This window comes from Motacilla alba, chromosome 3 (assembly GCF_015832195.1).
Source record: "Motacilla alba alba isolate MOTALB_02 chromosome 3, Motacilla_alba_V1.0_pri, whole genome shotgun sequence".
NCBI lineage: Eukaryota > Metazoa > Chordata > Aves > Passeriformes > Motacillidae > Motacilla > Motacilla alba.
Genome location: NC_052018.1, coordinates 111,806,807 through 111,826,950, shown reverse-complemented (window position 1 = coordinate 111,826,950; position 20,144 = coordinate 111,806,807). Strand labels below are relative to the sequence as shown.

General features: G+C 40.1%; 1 protein-coding gene across 11 annotated transcripts in view; it reads left to right on the top strand.

The window, feature by feature from the left end:
* The window catches only part of USP34 (ubiquitin specific peptidase 34), a 112,778-nt gene that overhangs the window by 43,106 nt on the left and 49,528 nt on the right, over positions 1-20,144 (top strand). For 8 of the 11 annotated variants that reach the window (XM_038132818.1, XM_038132822.1, XM_038132819.1 and 5 more), the window contains exons 9-27: positions 4,952-5,033; positions 5,126-5,218; positions 7,170-7,295; positions 7,674-7,803; positions 8,370-8,405; positions 8,758-8,888; positions 9,331-9,947; positions 11,034-11,248; positions 12,943-13,058; positions 13,142-13,269; positions 14,528-14,617; positions 15,125-15,220; positions 16,291-16,373; positions 16,951-17,105; positions 17,947-18,060; positions 18,745-18,844; positions 18,985-19,144; positions 19,574-19,700; positions 19,794-19,941. In XM_038132818.1, coding sequence (XP_037988746.1) covers positions 4,952-5,033; positions 5,126-5,218; positions 7,170-7,295; positions 7,674-7,803; positions 8,370-8,405; positions 8,758-8,888; positions 9,331-9,947; positions 11,034-11,248; positions 12,943-13,058; positions 13,142-13,269; positions 14,528-14,617; positions 15,125-15,220; positions 16,291-16,373; positions 16,951-17,105; positions 17,947-18,060; positions 18,745-18,844; positions 18,985-19,144; positions 19,574-19,700; positions 19,794-19,941 — 2,747 coding nt within the window. The remainder of the gene's footprint in view (positions 1-4,951; positions 5,034-5,125; positions 5,219-7,169; positions 7,296-7,673; positions 7,804-8,369; positions 8,406-8,757; positions 8,889-9,330; positions 9,948-11,033; positions 11,249-12,942; positions 13,059-13,141; positions 13,270-14,527; positions 14,618-15,124; positions 15,221-16,290; positions 16,374-16,950; positions 17,106-17,946; positions 18,061-18,744; positions 18,845-18,984; positions 19,145-19,573; positions 19,701-19,793; positions 19,942-20,144) is intronic. The other 3 variants (XM_038132827.1, XM_038132817.1, XM_038132824.1) reach the window with 1 other exon arrangement.

The following is a 20,144-nucleotide window of genomic DNA, read 5'->3' as shown; positions in this document are numbered from 1 at the left end:
GGTTGCAAACCAGTGTCAAGCGTTGCTGCTTATCTTCAGATATCTTGTGGAATCACTGATGTCTTCCAGCCAAATCATCAGGAAGGGCTGGAGCAGAAGGATGGGGAAACGTCTCACTTCTCCAGTTTGTCCAGTACAAAGCTTCCCTCTCATTACACACTGTGCTCATGAGAAATTTTTGGATGAAAAGGCACTTAGGGAGTTGGCAGTGACTGAATGAGCAGCAAAAGGAAAGCTTTTCATTCCTGTGTTCTTTCCTTAGTGGAGAAAGGAAGTCTTAAGAAGTTTTATTTTGTACCTTTGTAGCCTCTGCAGATTTGCCAAAAGAAGATGTCCTGCATTATGTCTGGCCATCCCCATTATATGTTTTGACTTTTCCAGATGCGTTTGGAACTGTCAACCTTTGGGATTTCTCCTTCTGTATCTTGATAAGGTGGGTTTGCGGGAGGTACCTTTAAAAAAAAAAAAAATCAGCTTTCAGTTAGTCCTGGCTCTTCCTTGTTCAGAATTAATAGCTGGATTTTTTAGCAAATACTTTTGCAATGGTAGCTTCCCACCTTTATCCTCAGCGCTGCGGTTTTTCCATGGTGAGACAAGCTAAAGCATCTTCTGTCTAGGAAAACCCTGGTTTCACAAATTGCACTGGGGAGCAGCAGGAAGCTGAGGCAGAGGGATCATCTGGTGTGTAGCTGCAGGTGTTGGTGTGGCTTTGGAGATTTCATTTCCCTGGCTTCTCGAGAGGCTCTGTGCTGACCGAGGCCGTGCGTGCTCCAGATGTGGGCAGTCTCAGCCCCCCAACTTCATCGTTCCCCTCAGAGATGGCCTTCCAATTTAGCTGTTCCTGCCTCTAAAGATAGAACCAAATTCTTTGCAATCTGAGGTACTGAGGAGTGTGAAATCTGCTGAAGCTAAAAATAACGAGCCTGAACAGAAGAGGCTCGGAGTCTTTGAATAAGTGATTCTGCAACTGTTTCGCTGATGTCACTTAGTGAGAAATGATGGTGCTTTTCAGGAAGTGAAAGATACTCTTTTTTTTTGGTGTTACTTGGACCACAAGAGGAAAAAGTGTTGGGCTTTTCTTTAGTGAGGACACTGTCAGCTTCTGGAAATAACATATGTAAAGAGAGATTTTGTTTTGCTCTTCCCTTGGCAGGCAGCCAGGTATTCGGGTTTCAGGTTCCAGGTTGATGCTGAGGCAACTTCCTGACTCGTTTAAAAACCTTGATTACCCTCCCTGGAAAAGCTTCCTACAGAGCAATTTCAGGTGTCCAAAATTCCTTTCACCTGTGAACAGAAAGAACTGGATTATTTCTTCTCCTTTCTTTCCTTATTTATTGAGATACTCAGTTGCAAGTTCTGTGTTGCTTTTTCCCTTCACTGCAGTGTTTTACCTTATGTTAACTCTTGCTTTCTCCATTTTTGTCTGCGCTTACTGATTTGAGTTTCTGGCAGCATTATTTAAACACCTCTATTCTCTCTACCCCATTTCAGGGATCATTTCAGATTTTCTCTGAAAAAAAAAAAAAAAAGTGAATTTTTTCACTCAGCTCACAAATGTTTCTTTCTTGTGGCCCACACAGCAGTTAAACAAATATTCCAGATGATGTCAGAGCAGTGGTTTCAGAGCCTGCAGAGCATCAAAGAGGAAAACTTGTGCTCAGAAGGAAAAACATGTGCTTGAATGTGGGTTGGGAAGGTGCCTTCTGTATCCTCTTTGCATTTCTGATCCTGAATAGTTGAGATCAGGGTTTCACATCTGTTGTTGTGTTATAGATCCTGTTTCAGTGATGTTGTCAAGAGGTGTTAGCGTTCCTCCCTTGCAAGCTGCCAGTTCCAGAGCTGCATTTTTTCCTTGGAGCTTTTATATTGTGGGTTCAGTGACGTTGTGGACTGGCTGTTGTGTTCCATCCAGCTCGGAGCTGGTGTGTTTTTGTAGCTTCGTGGGGAATTGACTGGTTGAATAAATAAGGTTTTCTTTGAGGAGGGTTACTTTGCTGTGGGATTTATTGCTGGATTTGGGTCATCATGTGGGTACCGAGTATTGCACCACAGCCTTAGATTAAAATGTTCCCGGGACTTTAACCCAGTCCTTTCATAGAGGGGTGTTCTTTGACCTGCCAGGAAAATGCATAAACTGGAGGATAAGAATGAACAAAATTCAGTGCAGTTCCAGACATCAAGTTATATCACCAGCTGCACAGTTCCCCTCTCTTCCTTGCAGTCTCATAGAATGCCTGGGGAAACTCACGTCAGAAGTGCTTGAATTACATTTCTTGGAAGTAAACCGGTTATTTTTGACAGACATGAATTATCAGTGAAGTCACATTAAAAATTCTAGGGAGAAATGGATTAAGTGTTATGTACATTTCCAGTGTGAGAGAGATTTAGAGACAATTAAACCAGAGTAGCTGCTACCTTTGCCTTTTTGTTCTCTTCTCCTCCCTCAGCCACAACACAGAGCCACAGAGAGTATCAGGTTCTTTGAATAACTTTTCCTATTGCTATCCAGTTATTAAATCCATGATAAACAGCTGCTGCATGTTACTCCCAAGGTGAATTTTCTTACTCCTAGTCTGTCTGATTTGGATATCTAATTTGTAAAACCATTCCTTGTGCTGCTGCTTTGATGTGAGAGAGAAAAGCACATAAATGCTTTGATCATAATGCATGATTTTTCACTCTCACCATTTCCTCTAATACAAAAGAGTAACTTTTTTTCAGGAAAACCTTTGCTGAAATGGAAGTGTTCAGGAAAGAAGACAGACACCCTTCATTTACACTGAAATTTGCTTTTTTTGTGAATCCTTGAATCTGATACTGTAAATATATTCCTTAGTAAATCAGAGAACTAAACACTTTGTGGGAGTAATAACTTGATCATTTTAAGAGGTACTGATTGCTGTGCCCTCAGCCAAATTTTCTGGGAGGAGCAGTTCTCTCTGGGAAGCACAAGGGCTTCATTCTGCCTTGCACAAGGATCCTCTTGTTTTTGGTCACCCTCAACAAATCCATATCAAATGCACATTTACCTCCAGAAATCTGAGATGTTGTTTTACCAGAGTTAAGCTCACCAGAAGGATAAAGAATTTGTTGCTGCTGAGAATACATCCATTAAAAAAGGCATTCCTTCAGAAGAATTATCTGTGGTTTTTCAGAATAAACATGGTGTGAATTAGAGACAGAGAACTACCATGGTAATTTAATAAAATGTGAAGGAACTCATTCTGGAGGAGAGCTTTTGTTCTTTCCTTTGGAGTGGTTAAAATGCAACATATGACTGGATACAAAGCCTAATGGGTGTTGTGCCATGAGCAGAAGGGTTGGGATAAAGAGAGCCCGTGAGGAATGTGTCCTTTCCTACTGGCATTGCCAGGGAGCCTAGCAGTGGTTATTTATCTGGGGTTCCTTCTCAAAGCTGCAGGCTGAAAAACTCAGATGCAAGAAGAAAGGAAAGGTCTTCCTCCAGCCTTGGTTAGCCAGAAATCCAAGCCCTGGCTGAGTCACAAATGTGCATGTGCCAAAGTTTGGTTTGGGTGGGCATCTTTTGGGTGCTGGGGATAGTTGGGGTTTGGTTTGGGTTTGAAATGAGGCTCTGTGGGAAGCTGAGGACGTCTTGGATTCATGGAACAGATGCAGTTTATCTTTTCAGTCCCTTTTTGGGCAGATCCTCTGTCAAACTGACTTTACAGTGTGAAACTCATTTATTGATAAGCCAGAAATGATAACTGCTGGCAAACTTTTGTACCCTACAGGCCAGTCATTCCTTAAATGTTAGGGGACATTATCCTTGAACATTGTGAGAGTGTTTGATTCCCAGTGTCCTGGAATGAGAAGAGAACAGTCCAGAAATGATGTGGAGTAAGAGGAGCTTTGCTCCCTGAGCTCAGCCATGAGGATCAGGCAATTCGAAACAATTGAAGCCCTGGCAGTGTGCCCCTGAGTAGTGAATCCTGCTTGGAAAAGCTACAAAGGCAATCTCTTTTTACCTAGAGCATCTTGGTTCCCTCTTGAGGATGATAAAGATTGGCAGTCCTGGATTTTAATAGGGACCATAAATGCGACGTGAGCAGAAGTGGTAAAAATAACTCTTCCTCAAGCCCTCCAAGGCACCCCTCCCTCCATCCTGTCCTCCCTGTGAGACACAGCTCTGTTCTTCCAGGGCCATTTAAACCAAAAGCTGGGTTTTAAATACTCTGATGTCCTGGAATTGCTTCCGGTGCCAAAATCAGGGTAAACAAACATTTGCTTGAAGAGAAGGAATGAAAAGGAGCTCAGGCACTGCTTTGCAGACAGGGCAGTGCTTTCTGGAAGTTCAGCTTTTGTTCTGGCAAACTCAATTTCCTTGTCCTGGTCAGTTTGAATATTTGTTTAAGGAATGGCAGGGGTGAAGTTCCCTGTTGCTGTGGGTGAGCAGAATGGGAAGGTGGAAGTACCTGTGTGCTGCATGTGTGTGAGTATGACATGGCAAACATAGTTTGGGAGAGTTGCTGTTTGTGGGAGAGAGTCTAAAAATATATCCATGGCTTCCTTAAGAAAATAATTTCTGTCACTCCCATCTTTAGGTACATTTCAACACTTCTGGAATTTCATGATAAACTTGGATTCAATAGCAGTGTCAAAATCTTACCTGTGAGGTCTTTGCAATTGTTTGCACATCGTCTGTTGCACATTAACTAATAAAATTAGTACAATTATTGGTTATGTTTGCTGGTGATCCAGTGGGGAAATGTTGATATTTGGCATAAATCTTCCAGCAAAAGAAAAGAAATACAGAAATAATTTGCTTCCTGCTTGAAAAAGTGAATATTGACCATGGTTTGTGTTCAGATGGTTTTTGTGCCCTCACTACAACTGCAGATACCAACTGGCAGGATGTGCTGTGCTAGAGGAGAGCACAGAATAAATATTACAGGCAGATCGTTTTATGTTTTCACTCTTTTTTCATCTCCAGGTCAATTGCAAAAGAACTTGCAGACTGGCTTATCAGCAACAATGTAGTTGAGCACATTTTTGGACCAAATTTACATATAGAGGTTTGTATTTGATTATTTTGAATTTGGTATAACCGTGGAGCATGAACTTGTTGTTCTAGTAAATCTTTCCTCACTATGTTCTCACTTTGCAGATCATCAAACAGTGCCAAGTGATTCTGAATTTTCTTGCAGCTGAAGGGAGACTTAGTACTCAACATATAGACTGCATTTGGGCTGCTGCACAGGTATATATTGAACTTTTGTAATTGCAGGAGTGATTAAAGAAAAACTAGAAATTAAGTTGATTTTAACATTCTTAAAGTTGAGTTTGTTGCTTTTTCTTGGCTGTCTGAGCATTTTGCTGACCAAAATGTCAAGTTAGGTAACTGCCACAGTTACTGAGTTATTTATGAGACACAAAAAATCACCCTGGCTACTTTTATACAAGGAAAAAAATGAAGTGGTTTAGCAAGGACAGAGTGTTTTCACTGAGAGTGGGGATGAAGGTTGTAGGGTAGTTGCAGTATTTTTACTATTGTGCTAAATTGCCTTGCTCCTGTGTATTGTAGCTTCCATTTCTGGTGCTCCTGGTGGGAACAATCAGGTGAAAATTGTGGCAGTGAAGTTTACAGCTGTGCTCCTCTGCCGCTGTTAAAATCTATAGAAGGCACTGAAATTTCATTTTTTTGCTTGCTAAAGCTGGAAACTCTGGTAGGCTTTTTGCCTTCAGAAAGATTTATTTGTGTGCTACTTTTAATGGGTCACTCTGCTTGTTATTTTAGGTAGTGCCATTTTTTATTTAGGGGATTTGAATACAATAGGCATGAGCAGGCCTGGGGAGCACACCGTTATAACAGGTTGGAATTTAAAGAGGGTTTTTTATGTGTTCAACATTTCTTTGTCATTTATTTCAGTCAAATAGTCCTGAACACACATTCTGAACCAGTGTGGTCCACTGTCATTAAAACATGCAGCTGGAATGTTAATTAAATGCTCATTGGAACAGCATTTGCTCCACCATTTTTCTGTGTCAGAGCAATTAATAATTATTTATTTTACACTACATTTTAAAACAGTATTTTCACTTCCTTGATGTTTCCACACAGTGTGTCACACACTGTTACACCTCTGGATTTTTTATTGTATTCTATACTGCTTTAGGAATAATAGAATTACCTAATTTTGATAATGCTTTTACAGTTGAAGTGTTCCTTTTGACATAGTGAGATTTTCACAATATGTTTGATATCAGAATTAAGCATGTTCTGATCACTTCCTGTAAAGGCTTAAACCTCTCATGTTGTTTAAAAGGCTGACACCTTTAGGCTGAAAGAACAGAAGGCCTTTAAGTGTGTTTCCCACTTTTTAAATGAGCTTTCAGACAAAAATTCATTTTCCCTAAGTTGAAGTTATCTCAAGATGTTGAAATGCATCTTTGTGTGGAACCCACATGATTTCCTTCCACTGTGAGTCCTGTGAAAGTTGCCCTGTGCACAGTAAATTGCTGACTCACAGATATTTTAATGCCAGGAAGGCAAAATGAAAGAAATAATGAAAAAAAAAACCTTTTGAGGTGCAAGTGTAACCAATATAAGATTTTTTTCCTAGAAGTTTCCTGTAACCATTATTTTATTTTTTTAATAACAACATCCTTACAATGTAAAGAAACTCTTTTAAGTGGCTGTGAAAAGCAGCATTTAACCAAAGAGGAGTCATCCAGGAGCACTGTCACTTTCATGTGGAAATGGAGTAGTTAGCTGAACACAGTCACATTTTTTGACATCCATCATTGGAAAGACAAAAGATTTCTTTATAATCCTCACACAGTCAGTTCCTCAGTATCTTCATTTGTATTTACCTCTGCTAATAAGGTAATCATTGCAAATACTACTTCCCTCAGATTTAGCATATAAACTTAATATTTTAGGAGTTATATTTAAGTTCAAATACAAAACAAACTTCCAGTTCTTCTTTTCCCCCAGTCTCTCGGAACTAGAGCTAAGGAAGGAACTGTTGCATTTGATTTGCAGGCTTTACAGTGTCAAAATTACTTGAGTCAAAACTGCAAATCTGCTGCAGTTTGAAATTATTCGACAGCTGCTCCTGAGAATTTGTACAAATATGTTTGTTTGCTGCAGTATTTGATTAATGTGTTTATTTTGCTGTTCCTGTTACCTCTCTCTTTGTACCCCGTAGCTGAAGCACTGCAGTCGGTACATACACGACTTGTTTCCTTCTTTGATCAAAAACTTGGACCCTGTCCCACTTAGACACCTCCTTAACCTTGTCTCAACTCTTCATCCCAGTGCTCACACTGAACAGGTAAACACAAGGCCAGCAACATCACTGGCATGAGAAAAACAATTAAATGAGTGTTAAACAACCATGAGGGACTTGTCTTCCTAAAGGAATATTCCCTCATGCAGAAGGGGGAACTCTAGGAGTAAAGTTGTCATGTTTCTTCAGTTGCACCTTTCCTGGCTTCTGAAGGATAATTTTTACAGATTACATCACCACTGATGGAAGATTTTAACCTCCTGTCTGAAGTTAGAATGTGTTTCACACATTATTTAGTCGAGTTGTTTATTTTGATGAGTTTATTTTGGTGAGCTGTAGTATTGACCTAGAGAAAAATGAACAGTGGATCTTTCTATCCAAAACCTGCTGCTTAATGGGACTTTCCCCTGGTTTTCTTTCCAGACCTTGTATTTGGCATCCATGCTGATCAAAGCACTGTGGAATAATGCACTGGCAGCTAAGGCTCAGCTGTCAAAACAAAGCTCCTTTGCATCTTTACTGAGTACCAACCTGCCCATGGGAAACAAAAAAGGTGTGTGGTTTTCCAGTAGATCTGGGAGTTAAATTTGGAATTTTCATAGTCTCCATGTTGAGTTTGGACAAAAAGCAGGTATAGAACTTTCTCCTTAAAGTATTTTTTAAAAGTATCATGCTGGTATATTTTTCCAGCAGAACTTGAGGCTGTAGATGAAAGCATGAAAAGCCTGTGAGTGCTTTTGGGAAGCTTTGTGTTTCAGACCCATTCTGTTTGTATAGCTAGAGCAGTCTGTATCTTTCTTTTTTCTTTTAAATTCAGAAAATGATCCATAACTATTCTTGTTCTGCTGCACATCTGTAACTTAATAGCTGCACAAAATCTTATAAAAGCTTACTTAGCTTTTACCTAGTTTTTGATATTACGTGCTGTTTCTGATTTGGTGATTTTGTTTTTTACTGGACTGTGTTTTTCCCCACAGTCATTACTAAAGGTGCTGCCAAGCCATTTTACCGTAGTTTCCCTTTCTCTTCATACTGCTGGCTTTTATGAATCATTGACAACTATATGCTGACAAAATGATTTTTAGTCACTTATTTTTCCATCCTGCTTTTTTCCTTCAGAAGAAGAGGAGCTCAGAAGAGCAGCCCCTTCCCCTTGTAAGTATAGTTCTAGTTGTACACCACAATCTGGCTCATTTGATTCTGCAGTGCTTTTGAATTTGGACCAGAATTAACGGTGAAATTCTGTTTTTATGAGAAATCAAATGAAATGATATTTTTAGTAGAACCTAGGAAATTTGTCTAGCTATGGCAAGAAGAGACATCAGAGTACCGAGTTTGTAAAATGCTCAGTGTTCCAAGTGAAATTTTTAGTGTTTGACTACACATAGTTTAAGTGATATCCCTGTTTGCTGAAGAATGCTCAATATTTGAGGCAGATTTATGCAATGCTGTTACATTCCGGTAATTACCTGTCACGGAATAACTGGGAAATGTGGTTTTGAATTAGGGTCACCAGCAGCAAGCCCTCAAAGTAGTGACAACAGTGACACCCATCAGAGTGGAGGCAGTGACATTGAAATGGAGGAGCAGCTGATTAACAGAACAAAACACGTCCAGCAGCGACTTTCGGACACAGAGGTAAGAGTGGGGGTCTGACTCTGGGAACTGTGTTGCTGAGTTGCCTGTTACCAGCTATAAAAATGATATTTTATCTGTACTGTTCCCAAACCACCTCAGACAAACGTATTCCTGCATTTTAATTGTGTTCCAGTTAGGTTAATCTTTAGTAATGGACAGCAAGACATTGTCACAGTGGGGCTCTGTGCAGTGAAGTCTGCACGTACACCCTGTTAGCAACAAGGTAATGCAGAAAATCAATTATTAAATCTGAATCTTGCTTGGAGCATTTTGTCATCAGCAACCAGATTGAGAAAGAATGAATGGGAACTTGTAGATGTGACACATTTCCTCCTAAAGGAAGAATGATGTTTGAATGATGATGATGATGATATTAATTATGCATTTCCAGCAGTGCTTTATTTTTCCACCAATCTTAAAAAAAACCCCAAAATAATTTCAGGAATCCATGCAAGGAAGCTCTGATGAGACAGCCAACAGCGGTGAGGATGGCAGCAGCGGGCCTGGGAGCAGCAGTGGCCACAGTGATGGATCCAGCAACGAGGCCAACTCCAGTCACGCCAGCCAGTCCGCCGGCAGCCCCGGCAGCGAGGTGCAGTCGGAGGACATCGCGGATATCGAGGCTCTCAAAGAGGAGGAGGACGAAGAGGAAGAAGACAGGAGTCACAACGCCCAGAAAAGCAGCAGGAGCGCAGATCTACGAGGCAGAAAACTGGAATCCCAGACGGGCATTTGCCTGGGAGATGCCCAGGGGCCGTCGGAGAGGAGCGGCGCCAGCAACGGGCAGGGCAAGGAGCACGTGTTCGGCGCGGACGCCGTGGCGCCCGTGGATAACCGCATCCGCATGCTCGACGCCTGCCCCCACGCCGAGGACGCCGAGCACGACATGGCTGGGGAAATGAGCACTGCTCACATTTCACAAGGCTCTCAAGATTCTTGTATCACTCACACAGGGGACTTCCTCGGGGAAACGATCGGGAATGAGTTATTTAACTGTCGACAGTTCATCGGGCCCCAGCACCACCACCACCATCACCACCACCACCATCACCACGATGGGTAGGTAGCTCGGCACTCACAGAATCACAGAATGACTTGTTTGGAAGAGTGTGGGATTTTTGCAGGCAATCTTGACAAGGGAAGAGATGAGAATCTTGACTCCATGTTTCAGAAAGCTGATTTATTATATTATATGTTATATTAAAAATGCTGTACTAAAACTATACTAAAGAATAGAGAGAAAGGATTCATCAGAAGGCTGGAAAGGAATAGAATGGAATGATAAAAGCTGGTGACAGCTTAGAGCCTCGACACAGCTGGAGCAGTGATTGGTCATCAAGTAGAAACACCTCACATGGACCAATCTAAGATGCACCTGTTGCATTCCACAGCAGCAGATAATTATTGTTTTTCTTTTCCTCTGAGGCTTCTCAGCTTCTCAGGAGAAAAAATCCTGGCAAAGGGATTTTCATAAAATCTCATGGTGACAGAAGAGTCCTTAAAGATCATAGAGTCCAGTTCATGCCCTAACACCTCAACTAAACCCTGGCACCCAGTGTCACATCCAGGCTTTGTTAAACACACCCAGGGATCGTGACCCACCACCTCCCTGGGCAGCCATTCCAGAACTTTATCACCCTTTCTGTAGAAAACTTCATCCTAATATCCAACCTGTATTTCCCTTGATGCAGTTTCTGCTGGCTCCTTCCATAACTGAAATAAAAGTGGTAGCAAATTATCTGTCTGGGCAGAAATTGGTGTATGGACATTCTGCTGTAGCTCAGGATAATTTTGTCTTGCAGAGATGATTGTTATCACAGTTACACAGATACCTGATTTGTTAACATCTGATTAAAGGTTTCTCTTAAGTTTTGCCATTGAATAAATTAGACAGCATTTAAGAAAATGTTAAAAATGTTTTGCGAAGTGCTGCATTTAGTTACCAGTGAGAAGCCAACTCAGTCATCAAGCTATTGGGACCCTCAGTTTACTTATCTGTAGTTGTTTTTCCAATTCATACAAGGGCTGCTGTTCAAACAGATGATTCATCCTGACTTTAGCTTTAGGGAGATGTCTGCTCACTTGTAGTCTGCTGTGCACAGCTTCCTCTTTGATATTGTCCATTCTGATATTCTTTTTTCACAGGCATATGGTTGATGATATGCTTAGTGCAGATGATGTCAGCTGCAGCAGTTCTCAAGTCAGTGCAAAATCAGAGAAAAACATGGCAGATTTTGATGGGGAGGAGTCTGGCTGTGAAGAAGAGCTTGTACAGATCAATTCCCATGCTGAGCTAACATCTCATCTTCAGCAGCACCTCCCAAACCTGGCCTCTATCTATCATGAACATCTGAGTCAAGGTAAGAGTGATCAAAAAAAAACTGGAAAACTTGGTTTGTCATTTTGAATTAGTCTCCAGTAACTAAAATAATGAAGTTATTTTAACCATTTACTGGTATTTGTCCAAAGAAACCATGATGACTGCTGAGAACCTAATGTTTCTCCAAGAGATTCATTTTTGCTTCTCTGTTCATTTGTCAACACAGAAATATTCCTTTGTGTTTAGCTGTGTTTATATTTTTAAATCCCCCACTTTTCCATTTTGTCTGGAGCTTTGAATGCGAGTTAAAACAAATAGAGGCACAAAAGAACCTAGTAAGTGTTTTTTCTGATAGGTTATTTAAGTGTAAAGAAAGGTGGTACTGGAATACAAGACTCTCTTTAAAAGGTTTTCCACTCTGAAACTCTGCAGTTTTTGTGCTGGTGGGAGCACATTACTGTGATTTTGTACATTTGACATCATAAATTAACCTATAAATGAATTAACCATAATGGGCTCTAGAGAAGATAATTCTGGAAAAATGATTTAAAATATGACCTGATACTTTTGGGAGTTTGTAAAGGGCATTTTATGCTATTTCATCTTGCACTCCAAATCTTCTGGTTTACTTCAGGGTGCAATTTAAAATGCTCCTAAAACACTTCTCAAGAATTATAGCATCTTTCCATATGCTATTTTGGCAGCTTTATTTTCTCTTTTACCCTGTTTTTAAACATAATGGAGAGCAGGGTTAGTGAAGAGTTCATGTTTTTCTTCACTGGCCTGCAAGAACCAAGTTTGCTCTCATCCAGCAGTCAGCAAACCCAGTGTTTATATATTTCCCTGAAGTAATTGAATGAAAAGTTTTTATGATAATAATTTTAGCCTGACATTGAAAATTTGGATTTTTTTCCTACACTGCAGAGTTGAATAAACTATTAAAAACTTTATAAATCTATAAATCAGCATATTTTTTCAACATTTTCCATAGATATTATTTGTCTAACTGAAGATTGAAATTACTGGTTGAGCGTGAGGCCTTCAGTGCATTTTATTTTTGACACCCCTAGTTTTGCATGTGCAAATAATTACAGTGTTCTGTGTGCAGTCTGAATTTTCTACTTGACTTTGCTGTTGCAGGAAAATGGTATTAAATAGTAGATCGATGAATGGTGCCAGCTGTGGGCACAGAGAGGAAAGAAAATGTCTATCAGTGTTTATGAAAACATGATGAGTTTCTAAAACCCTGCACTTTGATGTTGTAGCACATGGAAAAATGCTGTTTGTTTTCCCTGGTTTTCAGTTGGATGGAGGGAATCCTGTAGTAGGGGGGGGATTTATTGAAATGTTCTCCTTCCCTGCATTCCAGCCCTGGTGGTTATGGAGATAACTCCCTTTGGACCAGGGCACCACAGAAAGGCTTAAGAAATAGATTCATTACAGTATGAATTAAATTAAAAAGCAATTGCATCTGCAGTTCTTCAGTGCTGTTTTTAATTGCACTTTGCCATTAGCCAAAAGCAGTGTAAATATTGGCCCAACTGCCCCGTTGGCTTCTGGTATGGTCTTTAAAGAACCCATATGTGAAAAAAGGCTGCAATTACAGTGTTGTTGCACTTTGAAATAGCCCAAGTTAACCAATAAAACGTGTTGCTGTTTGTGCACTTAGGGAATAATGTTCAATTCAGATGGTTCCTGCTGTTTGTTCACTAATGGTCTTTATATTTTGTGCAGGACCAGCAGTTCACAAACATCAGTACAACAGCAATGCAGTGACAGACATTAATTTGGATAATGTTTGTAAGAAAGGAAATACCCTGCTCTGGGATCTGGTCCAGGATGAAGATGCAGTGAGTCAAATAGCAGAAAACACTGTTTTTACAAAGAAAATAAATACAAAATATTCACTGGCCTTTCTTTCTACTTGCTGTAGATTCATCTCTCTGAAGGGTTAATCAATGAGGCAGAGAAGCTGCTCTGTTCTTTAGTGTGCTGGTTCACTGACAGACAGATTCGAATGAGATTTATTGAAGGCTGCTTAGAAAATTTAGCAAACAACAGGTAACTTCAATCATAAATTATCTGTTTTATAAGTATCTTATTTTTGCAACATACCAGAAATCCGAGTTGGCTATAACAGTTATTTCATTTTACAGGAGGACAACTTAAACTAGGCAAAAGCAGAAGAATAAAAATAGTTTCCGAAGTGTTGTGGATGTTTCTGATGCTCAGTTTATTTTTGTTTTGGTGACCTGAATTTCTCATTTTGTTGCGTTTGTCTGTTCTCCCTTGTGCCAGAGGTTATTGCTTTCCTGCCTTAGGTAAAATCAGGTCTGCACCTCAGTCACTCAGGGGCAAGCTCAGGTGCCTTGGCCCCTCAGCATTTTATACTGAATATTCAGATTTTACACACGTGTGGCTGAGGAACAGAAGAGTCTGTTGGTGGATCTGGTTTCTGTGACAAGGAGCTCCTTGACCTCAGAGAACTTGTTTAAATACCAGCCAAAGCTGTGAGATTGTACTGGTGGAAGTGGAGTTTGTTTTCATGCTACAGATGACTGCTCGACATCGCCTGCTGTGTTACGGTGTTACCTTTTTGCTGAGTACTGCATTTTTGAGATGAGTTAGAGGCATGCTGAGAGATTATTCTCAGCTCTGTGTCCAAGGAGTTGCATGTAAAGAAATTGAAATTAGTGTAGTTCAGGTTCAGAAAACTTCTGGGTTGATTTGATGGGAGATGTCACAAGCACAGGAAGGACTTGAGCCTGTTGGAGCACCTCCAGAGAAGCTGGTGAGAGGGATGGAGCCCCTCTGCTGTGAGGAAAGGGTGAGAGAATTGGGATTGTTCAGCCTGGGAAACAGAAGGCTTCAGTCCCTGATTGTGGCCTTCATTCCTGAAGGGACCTGGGAGAGAGACTTTTTACAACAGCCTGGAGTGACAGGACAAGGGGCAATGGCTTCAAAATGAAAGAAAGTAGGTTTAGATTCAAGATGAGGAAAAAAGTGTTGATTGTGAGGGTGGGGAGCAGGCCCTGGCTCAGTTTGCCCAGAGAAGCTGTGGATGCCCCATCCCTAGAAGTGTCCAAGGCCAGGCTGGACGGGGTTTGGAGCAAGCTGGGATAGTGGAAGGTGTCCCTGCCCATGGCAGGGGGTGGAATTGAGGTGACTTTTAAAGTCCCTTCCAACTCTATGATTTATCATTTACAGCACTTTCCTTTAGTTGCTTTGCTCACAGAACTGGAGCTTCTCAAAGGAATTTTTTCAACCAATTACTTCAGTTTTGTAACAATCACATCTTGTCATCCTTTTTCTCCCTTAGATCTGTAGTAGTTTCACTTCGTCTTCTTCCCAAGCTGTTTGGAACATTCCAGCAATTTGGGAGCAGCTATGATACACATTGGATAACAATGTAAGTAACAATTCCCCTGTCCCGAGAATTTAGGGGGCTCTTTGGTGTATAAAACCCTGTGAAAGGTGAAGATAAGAGAGTTTAGCATTCCTTAGCAGAGCAAACCATGGAGCTGCCTGGTGTAGCTGAAGAGAACAGACTGACAGAACTTCTGGAAAGGTGACAGTGATAATCAGCAGTTTTCCTTGGCCTTTTTGATGTGATATTTAAATATATGTCCAGTTCTGAGTTTGACCTTTTCTGTGTTAGGGCCTTTAGGAGCAGTTTTCATGGGCTCCACAGGGAGTGTTCTGTCAGTCCTACACCTGAAAATAACATTAGGAAACCTTAAGGATTGTAAGGAAGAAGAGAAAACAGTTCTGGAAAACGCTCCTGAGATGGAAAACTGAATGTTTACTCAGGGGGGTTACATGTGTGCCATTTTCCTGTTACAGCTGTCTGCTTCTTGGAGCTTTTCTGATCTTTTTAAGCAAACCATAATACTTTCTGTCCTTTGAATTGCCACAGGTGGGCAGAAAAAGAACTGAATATGATGAAACTTTTCTTTGATAATTTGGTACACTACATCCAGGCAGTGAGGGAGGGACGACACAAGCACGCACTGTAAGTACGCAGCTGACGTGGAGTGTTGGATATTTTATGGTTTTAACCAGTGTTGCTGCTTGTGTGTTCTCGTAATTAAAGGTTTTCTATAGGGACATTTCTTGCTTAGGGAGGCAGAAGTCTGTAAAAACATTTTAAATAGCTGCTTTTTCTTAAAAAAACCAATTCTCGTGTCATTTTTTGTTAGATGTCATGTTGAATATTTGTGTGCAAATAAAACATGAAGGTTTTTGATATCCAAGTGATTTCATATACTAGAACTATTGAAATGTTTTAGTTGTAAAATTTGTCATTAGCCTTTGCATGATTTTTTTGTTTGAATACATCCATCTGCACTTTCTAATCTGTGTGATTAAAATCAGGTGTACATAAACAGGCAATGCAATTTCCAGCTCCCCAATCCCAGAGGAAGAGACTGTTCATGTTTTGACAGATGTCAAAGTCAATCTGGGCACCCACATCTGAAAAATGTTGCTATTTATGGGTCCAATTTAACTTCCTCAAATCTAACTTCACCCTTTATATTAGATGTTGTTTAAGTGAAGAATTGCTTAGGGAGGTGGGATCCTTTAAATTCAGGTGAAATGAGAAATTGTTCTGCTCCTTTTACCATCAAGCTTTTACTGTATAAATAGAAATCAAGTCAATATTTTTATGTAAATTAAGAAAATATTTTCATAAAGAATATGTATCGTTTGGAATTGGAAATTTAGAGTAGAAATATCAGCATTTTACAACTTAGGGGAAAAAATAAGGTAGATCTTGCAAGGTGACAAAATGATACATTTGGATTGAACTGCAAGACAAAAAACCCCACTCCTATCCCCCTTCTCAATTCCCAAGAAAAAAGGGACCTTATCTAGTGACAGCTGTTGTGTCATTCTGCTGTTTGGGGTGGTTCTGCAACATCTTCAGCTGGGGTTTGGGCCATACACTGAACTAGAAATTCAGGAAGAAGCTTGTAAGAAACAATTGTTTATGCTTCTAAGAGGCACAAGGATGAGTAGGAAAGAAGTTATGGCAATAAACAACAAAACAAACTTCCATTTTTTGTCCCAATTTTCATTTAGATACAGCCACAGTGCAGAGGTTCAGGTTCGTCTCCAGTTCCTGACGTGTGTGTTTTCTACTCTGGGATCCCCAGATCATTTCAGTGAGTATTTCAGGTTATCTTACCACAAAACCACCCCAGAGTAAGGCAAAAATACCTCTTAGCAATCCATGCCAGCTTAATATGTTAGTTTAAACATACAATGTAGAATAATCTCTGAGGCAGTTTCAAAAGAAGGGAGATTTTTTGGCAAAGGCACAGAACCAGCATTGGAGTTCAAATTCTCTTGCAGTTCTGTGAGAGCAAATTTCTCTGTGCTGCAGTTTTTCTAAATAATAGGCTTGTAGTAATTACTAAAGGAAGATAATACATTGTGTGCTTATGGGCTTTGGTTTGTGTCCATAATGTTCCCAGAGATCTTTAACTGGAGTACTATGTTCCAAAAAGAAATAATTCTGCATATTCTAATACTGTCAGAAATTAATTTTCATTGTGAAGAAAGAAATGACACTTTTTACAATTGATATTTGGGTGGTCTCCCTATAGGTACTCAAATTGTCATACAATGCATTTATATGCTGTGACTGACAGAAATATTCTGCTTTTTCTGTGTGCTCTTGGGTTTTATGGAAGATTTGATGTTATAAAGGAGTCATTAAAAATACTTCCCCAATTGTAGGGTTGAGTTTAGAGCAAGTGGACATCCTGTGGCACTGCTTAGTAGAAGATTCTGAATGTTACGATGATGCACTACACTGGTTCTTGAATCAAGTACGGAGCAAAGACCAGCACGCCATGGGCATGGAGACTTACAAGCATCTTTTTTTGGAGAAGGTATGTGCAGAGTTAATTGCAGCCTTATCATCCAATAATGAATAGAATGTTTCATTCCATATCAACGCTGCTTATTGTATTTAAAATGGCTTCTCTGGAAATCATCTCTTCAGTAGTCCAGGAGAGCCCTGCTTGTCATGGAAAGGTTTTTCTCTGCTTGGAGAGAGGAAGGAAATGGATTAGTGAGAATTCTTTTCACGGTACAATTTACCTGAGTGCTTCTTTACAAATAGCCCATGTGTTTATCTGCAGCTGTGTAGCACTTTATTTTTATTTGGAAAAAAAAACTTTACAAGTTTTTTTTTTTATAGTTTGCTTTGTGCTGTACAGCTCTGTCTGACTGAAAAATGGACTTCTGTTTTTTTATCAGTAATACAGCCACTGAGAGTACAAACATGCAGAGCTTTCTCCAGGGGGTTCTGTTCCATCCATCTCTTCTGACAGATGGCTTTACAAAATGGATAGATTGTGCAATAATTAATGTAGTCTATCTCTTCCCCAAGATGACACAGGTTTCTGTCTAGTTTTGCACGTGTGTAAGTTTTTTTGGATGGATGTCACATATGCTAACAAGTTCTCCTGGTGTTGATCAGCTAAGCAGCTGATGTGAAAATGAAATAACTTTTTTCCCTCTCTGCAGTGGTGAAGTGAACTGTTTAAGCCAGTTATAGTTGATTTTTTTATTCTATCTAAAACTCGGGGTATGACCTTTTTCAAGAACGAATCTATTTGATCTACTGCATTTGAGTGGGATTAATAATAGCAATAACAGTGCTAGTGAAATAAACACCCTGGGATTGCTCTCTGTTCCAGCACTGACATTTTTTTTGCATTTGTTTAGATGCCACAGCTAAAACCTGAAACGATCAGTATGACTGGCCTCAACCTCTTCCAGCATTTGTGTAACTTGGCTCGGCTGGCTACGAGTGCCTATGATGGTGGCTCCAACTCCGAGGTGAGCCTGGCTTCTGTCTCTTGCTTTTCTTCTCTCTGCCACCTGTGGATTTTGTCTCTCAAGGCAAAGATAGGAAAACCACCAAAACCTGATACCTGTTGCCTGCATCTCTTTGTGCAGTTTATCATATTTTATCGTAACTGCACATATCCACTGCTGAGTTTAAAAAACAGGTTTAAAAAACATTTACTTATCTAATGAAGAGTCAGATGACATTCTGTTAGCCATGCTTTACTCTGACTAGAAATGTGTTGTAAAATGTGTCTCAGTTCACTATGTGCTTTAGAAGTTTTTAATCCAGAGCAATTACCTCATAAATAAAATTATGTTTAGAATATATTCTCTGAATTGATTTGAGGCATTTTTTTCTTGCAATGAATATTGATTGTAGTTGTGGTTGTACAGCTTCATTTGGAAGTACTCCTGTTGTCAAAGTGAGATTTCAATATTTTGAATTTCACCCAGTTCTCCTCATGTGTGACTTTGAAACTGTTTCTGAGAAATGTAGAGCTCTGTAGTAATTGGTGTGTGCAGCGATGACAGTGGAAACAGTGGAGAAAATGAGATAGTGTTAATGGTTGAGTCAAGAGGTAAAAAGAATGTCACAGATCAGAAAACCTTCACTCCCAGTAAAATAATGAGGCAATGTTTTGTTTCTGTGCTTGTTTTGCTTTTGTCCAACAGCTGTGTGGCATGGACCAGTTCTGGGGCATTGCTCTGAGGGCACAGTCTGGAGATGTCAGTCGAGCAGCCATCCAGTACATCAACTCCTACTACATCAACGGTATCCACTTGCATTTTCATCTTTTTTTTGCTGTTTGAAACGCTTTAAAGATTACCCAGCACCATCCTTTTATTATTCTTAGTATTAAAATGTCTTGTTCCAAAGCTGTGCCTATAAATTGACTTGAACTGGTATTGCAGGTAAAACTGGTCTGGAAAAAGAGCAGGAGTTTATTAGCAAGTGTATGGAGAGTCTGATGATAGCTTCGAGTAACCTGGAGCAAGACTCTCATTCAAGTCTGACCATTATTGAAAGAGGGCTCTTAATGCTGAAAACACACCTGGAGGCTTTTAGGAGAAGGTAAAAATCTCTACTGATATATTTGGATGCATCTATTTATGCAGAATTTATTTCTTTTCCTCTTACCGTAATGATGAGTGTGTTAAGAGTGATTATTAATTTAAGGAATGGTTTCTTTGTGTAAAGGAAAGACAGCAGGGAGTAATTGTGAAAGGTAATAAATAAAGTTGAAACAGTTACCAGAGTTGGCCCTTGTTCTTCTGTGAAGATGTGTGGATGTGTTTGTGTTTCCCCATCCCTCACCAAAGAAACTTCTTAAAAGTTATTTTGATTTTATCTGAAACATAGCGAGGCTGTCAGTAACTTCCTTTAGCTGAAAAAAAAAATCAAAACAACCTTTGCAGGTTTTGTCTTTCACTGTTCAGCAAACATTTGTGTTAAATAGGCTTTGACAAAAGCACTTTTCCGTGTTTTTCCCTGCTTCCTAAGGTTTGCATATCACCTGAGACAGTGGCAGATTGAAGGCACTGGCATCAGCAGTCACTTGAAAGCCCTGAGTGACAAACAGTCTCTACCTCTAAGGATTGTCTGTCAGCCAGCTGGGCTTCCTGACAAGGTGAGGGAAAATCCCTTTTCAGGCACACCCTCCCCTGCTCAGCTCGTAATCCCGCAGCTCTCTCGGGAAAACAAACCACCTCTTTCCTTTCAGATGACCATAGAAATGTACCCTAGTGATCAGGTGGCTGATCTGCGAGCAGAAGTCACACACTGGTATGAAAATTTGCAGAAGGAGCAGATAAATCAGCAAGCACAGCTGCAGGAGTTTGGCCAAAGCAGTCGCAAAGGGGATTTCCCTGGTGAGCTGTTCCTACCTGGAGATTTTGCCTTTACAACTTCAATGATTGTTGGTTTTTTTTCCCCCCAGATACCTCAGCTAAGCAAGCATTATGATTTATTTTCTTTAGCTGTAGTTCAAATTAGTATCACCCTCTCTTCTAATTAATATTGTTGTTTATTAACCACTACCGTTTTTTTGAAATAGCAAAGAAAATGTAAATCC